Here is a 6,657-nt window from a genome sequence, read left to right as displayed (position 1 = left end):
TTATTTTCAGTGTTCACCTAATAATGAGCTTCTGCCCAGGGCACGCTGTGTGGGGGGCGTGGGACGGCTGATCGCTGCTGTTGGCCCGCGTGCACTCTGCGTGCCGCCGCCCTCGTAGACCCGGCTGGGTCGGGAGGCACCAGGCTCTGGGGGACTCCGTTGGGCCCCTAATACAGGCTTATCGAGAGGCTGGGTGCACTGGTAACAGACTGGCGCCTACTTAATGGTACTTAGTCCTGCTGGGGCGCTCGGCCCGAAATAAATACTACTCACAGACGGCGGTGGTTGAAAAAAAAAGGGGAGTTTGGCGAGTGGAAGTCGGAAGGGCATTGATGGGTGCCTCAAGACCAGGTCTCCCAACCTCAGCACTGGTGACATTTGGTTTGGATAACCTCTATTGTGGGAGGCTGTCTGTGTATGTGGAATGTTTACCAGCATCCCTGGTCCCTGCCATCTCCAGCTACTGGCATGTGTCCCTGGACGGGTTGACCTACTGTAGTGGGAGTCATAGAGGGCCTCAGGTCCTGAAAAGGACTCGGTGAAAACGGTGAAAGAGGTGGGAGGGAGAGGATACTGCTGGGTGACAGAAGGGGCAAAGAGGAGTGAGGTCCCCAGGAAGTTTACGTAATAAGAGGCCAGAGGGTGGGAGATGCGTCCTTCTCCGAGACTGGGTCCCATGTGGATGCCCACGGCTCCGTGCGCTTTCACGTCCTTTCCTCTGAACAGGATGGATCCAGTGCCGTCTTCGGTCCGGCTCACTGTCCGGGAGGCTGTTCACACCCTTTCCTCTTCTGAGGATGGTGGCTGCATCTTCTCCACCCTGGGGTCCCTGAAGCGCTATTTCGGAGGAACGGAGAACCCGGCCCTCCCTGGGGAGCAGGAGGAGTTTGCCAGGGTCCACTTTTCGGCCGTTCTCAGATGTCTGGTCAGCAAGCTGAACCCGGACTGGCTGGGGCTGCTGCCCAATGGCCAGTTGGAGGAGTTGTGGGCCAGCTTCTTCCTGGAGGGCCCAGCTGACCAAGCCTTCCTGGTGCTGATGGAGGCCCTCGAGGACACGGCTGGGTGAGTGGGGCTGCGTCTCATTACGGGGTCGCTGGTCGCATCCAAAGCATACGCATGGCCTGAAGGATTGCAAACCAATAGCAGGGCACCTGAAAATCAAACCTGGTTTGTGTCCATCTCTGCAACGAGGGTGTTTGAGTCCCTGCGGCTGAGGCAGTGGGTTAGCTCCAGACTGAAGTGTCAGGGGTGGCAGTGCATGGCCATCGCCCTCTCCTTCACCCTGTGGCTCCCAGCTCTGCAGTGAGGCACCCAGGTGCCCCAGCAAGCTCCTGGAACCCCCTCACTTGGGGGGGGGAGGGTCCTAGATTCCACATTAGAGCACGGGACAGCCCTTGTGGGGATGCCTGGTTGGAAAGCGGGCTGCTGAAGAGAGCAAGCACCGTATGAAAACCACGGCCAGGAGAGGGCGGTGGTGTCCAGTGTGATTCCAAGCGTAGGGGGCGGCACTGGGCCCAGCAGGTGCTGTGCCCGCTGGCAATCTTAGCTACTTAGGGAGATTTAGATACTCTTGCTTTCAATGTATGTGGAGGGAATAGCGCCCGTTAAGTTGTTGGAATTACCTGTTTCTTGACGGCTGTTGCTGCTCCCATTGGCCGAGGATGCTGCGGATGGAGGGGGTTGGGGTTCCGCCCCTCACACCTGCTCTTGGTTCAGTCCCAGTTTCCGTCTGATGAAGATGGCAAGGCTGCTGGCCCGGTTCCTGAAGGCGGGCAGGATGGCTGCAGTCATGGAGGGGCAGTGTCGGCAGCAGGCGGAGCCAGCCTTTCCTCGGCTCCAGGAGGCGCTCCTAATCAAGGTGGTGGGCTTGCCCGACCGCCTGGGCAACTGCCTGCAGCAGGAGAACCTGGCTGAGTTCTTCCCTCAGAGCTACTTTCCTCTGCTCGGGGAGGAGGCTGTGCGGGTGCTGCAGGCGGTGGTGGACTCTCTCCGAGGTGAGCCCTCCCCACCCCAAAGTGACCCTCTTCCAGCCGTTTTCTTGCTCTGCCGCCCCCTTCATCTCCCTGGCCTCTGGGCACTTTGCCGTCTCTGGGTGGTGCTGTTGGTGGGTCAGACGTTGTCTCCTGTTGGGGGCGGCAATGACCCACATCCTGAAGTTTTACCCACTTTGTGGCTGTTGACTATGGAGGTGGAGCTGACTCTTTATTTTTTAAAAATATATTTTTATTGATTTCAGAGAGAAGGGAGAGAGGTAGAGAGATAGAAACATCAGTGATGAGAGAGAATCATTGATTGGCTGCCTCCTGCCCACCCCCCACTGGGATCAAGCCTGCAATCTGGGCATGTGCCCTTGACCAGAATCGAACCTGGGACCCTTCAGTCCGCAGGCCGACGCTCTGTCCACCGAGCCAAACCGGCCAGGACATGGAGCTGACTCTTGATTTCTTCAGTTCTTGGGTGGACATTGGTGAAGTCAGCCAGATGGGGCTGCTCACTGCTAGGCCCTTAGTGTCGATGGGACATCTGAAAACTGTTCTCACTGTGACAGGGCTCGTCTGACGTGGCCGTTGACGAGGGTCTGCTTGTCCTTGTTAGCCTGCGGCTCTCAGTGTCTTTGTCACTGGCCATCTTGGCTGCCTGGAGGGGCACTGTGGGAGCGGCTTCTTATTCACCCCCTCATCACAAAGTCTTTGAAGCGTCATTTGTGGGGTCAGGTGTCTCGCATGGGCGTGCCCAGCGCTCCAGCAGCTGAGATGGTGGAGCTGGTGCCGCGTCAGGTGTTGCTCAAGGCTCTTCATGCGTGTTGCTTTGTGGAGTCCCAGGACTGTCCTCGAAGGAGGCAGCACCACTGTCTAGGGGGAGGGACCACAGGGAGGTGAAGCTCTTACCTTGCCAGGCCTCCCAGCCCCACTGCCTTTTACTGGGTGATGCCCTGGGATGTTCTAAAGGTGCCCAGAGTCTACTTCACCGGCAGGGGCTGTGCGGGCGCGCCTCTCTAGATCACAAACTCCGAATTCCTGTCGTTCCCACTGTGCGTGGGTCCCGCCTGAAACCTGGTCGGCTCCACCGTCCTGGCTCTGCTTGTGGAGCTGGTATCGCCCGCCCTCTCCTGGTTTCTGTGTCCTTGTTTCCTCCCTTCCCCCCTCTGGGCGGCTCAGAGCCCGCCCTGTGTCTGTGAGTAGCTGAACGCCTTGGCCAGGCCCCTCTTGTGCTTCTCCTGGTGCTGCCACACTCGTCCCTACTTCGGAGGATCATTGTGACAATTAAGTGATCAAATGTGTGTAACGGTTTTTAAACAGTTATTATCCTTGGCTGTTCAAGTTAGAACAAGCCTATTATGATTATGGTTCGTTGCAGCAGTTCTCAACCTGTGGGTCACGACCCTTTCACAGGGGTCGCCTAAGACCATCGGAAAACACATATATAATTACATATTGTTTTTGTGATGAATCACTATGCTTTAATTATGTTCAATTTGTAACAATGAAATTGGGGGTCACCACAACATGAACTGTATTAAAAGGGTCGCCGCATGAGGAAGGTTGAGAACCACTGGTTTAGAGTGAATGAATTGGTTTTTTTATGACACGGAGTCCGCCTGCCCAGGAATGAGGGATGGCCCCACTTGTCAGGTATTCTTCGATAGCTTAAAATCTCCTTTTCCTTCCTGTCCTAGGCGGCTTAGACTGCTCTGTCTCCTTTGTGTCTCAGGTCGTGGGGAAAGCCTGTGTCTACGGGAGGCAGAGTGAGTGTTTCCTGTCTGGGGAGAAGCTACAGCGTGTTCTGGTCCCCTCCCTCTTCCTCTTGGTGGCTGTCCTGTGGGTGGGGGGGCATTTTTCCCTGGCAGAGGGTCGGAGCATGGCTGTGTGTCCTGAAACAGCAGCGGTCCCCTTGCCTGGGCCTGGTCGTGGGTGGGCTGATGCCGGCTGTCCTGGGCTCCTTGGTAGGGGTTTGGCTATGCAGCCAGTGGGCCTGTGGGCTGCAGATACTGGATGCCCCATGGCCCCGTTGGCTTTCCCGCAGAGGAGATCCTGGGTGTGCTGGTGCCTCGGTTGACAGCACTCACCCAGGGCAGCTGCCTCTGGCAGCGGGTCTGCTGGCGCCTGGTGGAATGCGTGCCCGACCGGGCCATGGAGGCCGTGCTGACAGGGCTTGTGGAGACTGCCCCTGGGTAAGAGCCAAGGTACCCCCCTCCCACTGTAAATGCTTCTCTTCCAAGAAGGCAGAAGGTGGGGTGCAGGAGACACCTTACCTGCCAACCCTGTGTAGGTAGTCAGTTTCTGGTCCTTCGAGGGGAAAGCTGGCACCCCTGCTCTAGGTGAAGTATTTAACCTGCGATGCAGTCAGATGCGTCGAGGTGCTGGGCTCTTCTGGTTTCCGTGTTGATCAGGAAGAGGGAGAATCAGGACCCACTCGGAGCTGAAACACCCCCGGGCTCCCTGGGGTTAGAGCAGAGCCCAGGATCCAGCCCTGCGTGTTGAGATCCCCTCCCCCCTCACCTGTGCCTCACAGGCCTCAAGTTCTCGCTCGACTGTTGGGAAACCTGGTTTTGAAGAGTAAGAAGGCCCGGTTTGTGATGACCCAGAAGCTTCTGTTCCTGCAGTACCGATACCCGGTGAGAGTGCCGCAGGGTGGGCGCGGGCCGCCTCAGGCCCCAGAGAAATGACTGTAGCAAGTGTAGCGGGAACAGTGCTCATTTCTGGGAAATGCCCGTCCTTTAGCCCAAACCCGTTCCTGCTCCGGGACTCCTGCGCAGACAGCCCTTGGCTCCCTGGGCAACTCTGGCCAGGCAGGCGGCAGGCGGTGGTATCTGCCTGGCAGACGGTGACGAGATGCCCTGCTTCCTTTGCAGACGCCTGTGCTGCAGAGCCTGCTGGGGTACCTGGCCATGGACAGCCAACGGCGCCCACTCCTCGTACAGGTAAGTCCTGTCGGGCCCTCAGTCCCTGCAGCATCCCAGGGCCGCCGACTGGTGGGGCGGGGAGGGAGCATCCTGCCTGGGTGGAGGGGAGGCGGGGGCTGTCTGACCAGGCCAGGGTTGTGCTGCCCACCAGGCGCTGAAGGAGCTCATGGAGACGTGGGGCAGCAGCAGCGCCGTCCGCCACGCACCCCTGGCCCAGCAGTGCTATGTCAGCAAAGCTGTCTTAATCTGCTTGGCGCACCTGGGGGACGCTGAGCTCCAGGACAGCCGGGACGGTGAGCAGGTGGCACGGGCACCCTGTTCCCATTGCCCCCTTCCCCACGGCACATGCAGCATGTATGTGTTGGTTTCCCCAGAGTTGCTGGCCAGCCTAATGGCAGGAGTGAAGTGCCGCCTGGACAGCAGTTTACCAGCCGTGCGCCGCCTGGGCATGGTCGTGGCCGAGGTGGCCAGTGCCCGGATCCACCCTGAGGGGCCTCCCCTGAAGTTCCAGGTGAGCGAGGGCTGTGCCCACGTGGTCTCCCCAAGCTGCTGTCGCTCCAGCCTCGATGTCACCTCACCTTCCTGGGTCTGTGCTCATTGAGCATCTCTGTTAGTGCGGACTCGGCCTTGGTGGCCCTCCCGAGGGTTCACACCTTAGAGGGAGTGGAGGTATTGCCCCTCAGCTGGGCCTGAGCAGGTCCCCCAGGGGATCCGTGGGTGTTTAACTCTCAGGTCATCCTAGGCATCCCCTCCTCGCCATCCACTGAGCCCTCAGGGCATTGCCACGTTTACTGTGACCTGGGGGAATTCTCATTCTCAGCTCCCTCAGGATGGGGGGGCCCTCTGGCCTTCAGTACACCCAGTGCTGCCCTCTGCAAGGTGGAGGCTTAGAAGGTTGCTCTTGGAAGGCTCTGGCTGTCAGAGGCTGGACCAGGGCTGCAGCGGGAGGGCCTTGGAGGGGCCCTGGCTCTGCTGCTCCTGCCAATCCCATCCCAGCTGACTCCAGATCTTTCCGGTTGCAGTATGAAGAGGATGAACTGAGCTGCGAGATGCTGGCCTTAGCCACCCCGCAGCCCGCTGCGGACAGCCCCTCGGAGGCGGGGTGAGTTCCTCCCACCCGGGGGGCTGGGCATGGTTAGCCGGGTGGGCAGCTTCTGCACGCACCTGGGACTCTGTCTTGTCATTCTGGACCCATGTTGCCGAGACAAGCTCAGAAGACGAGGGTTGGGGTGGAAGGAGTGTTTCCTTGGGAAGCATAGGTTCTGGGACCAGAAACTTGTGAGTTTGTCCCTGAAGGGTTCCTCCTTGTTTCCCAAAAGCTCCCCTGTCGCTCCAGTCGCTGCAGAGACCCCTGACAAACAGACTGTAGAGGCTGGAGTCCCGCAGGTGCGGCCACAGGGCTCTGACTCTGAGCTTGACAGGTAGGACGGAGATCTCGGGGGGCGGGGGGGGGGGCACTGAGGCCTGGGGCAACCCCATGCTGGTGTCAGAGCCACGAGGTGAACTCGAGGGGTGATGGGCTCGTCTCAAAAAGATGGGTCAGCCTACAGCACCGTACTGGCTCTGAGCTCTCTCCAGTCTTTCGCCCAGTATGAGAACCAGCATGGAGCGCCTCAGCTTCACTGTAGCCTTACCCTGTCAGTCGTTCTTGAAGCTTCAGGGACTGGGAGGTGAATTCTTATGTTTTATTATTTACTTATTTATTTGTGTATGTATGTATGTACGTTAATCCTCACCGAGGGTATTTTCATTGG

General features: G+C 58.7%; 1 protein-coding gene across 1 annotated transcript in view; it reads left to right on the top strand.

Annotated features, from left to right (window-relative positions):
- The first annotated feature begins 635 nt into the window (after positions 1-635).
- The window catches only part of TELO2 (telomere maintenance 2), a 13,159-nt gene continuing 7,137 nt past the window's right edge, over positions 636-6,657 (top strand). Inside the window, exons 1-10 of the mRNA XM_006763930.2 lie at positions 636-1,062; positions 1,717-1,994; positions 3,677-3,745; positions 4,024-4,171; positions 4,513-4,615; positions 4,853-4,921; positions 5,055-5,196; positions 5,278-5,414; positions 5,926-6,005; positions 6,223-6,324. Coding sequence (XP_006763993.2) covers positions 650-1,062; positions 1,717-1,994; positions 3,677-3,745; positions 4,024-4,171; positions 4,513-4,615; positions 4,853-4,921; positions 5,055-5,196; positions 5,278-5,414; positions 5,926-6,005; positions 6,223-6,324 — 1,541 coding nt within the window. The 5' untranslated portion in view covers positions 636-649. The remainder of the gene's footprint in view (positions 1,063-1,716; positions 1,995-3,676; positions 3,746-4,023; positions 4,172-4,512; positions 4,616-4,852; positions 4,922-5,054; positions 5,197-5,277; positions 5,415-5,925; positions 6,006-6,222; positions 6,325-6,657) is intronic.

The sequence above is a fragment of the Myotis davidii genome, unplaced genomic scaffold (assembly GCF_000327345.1).
Source record: "Myotis davidii unplaced genomic scaffold, ASM32734v1 scaffold599, whole genome shotgun sequence".
NCBI classification, from domain to species: Eukaryota; Metazoa; Chordata; class Mammalia; order Chiroptera; family Vespertilionidae; genus Myotis; species Myotis davidii.
This window is presented reverse-complemented; position numbering and strand designations above follow the sequence as displayed.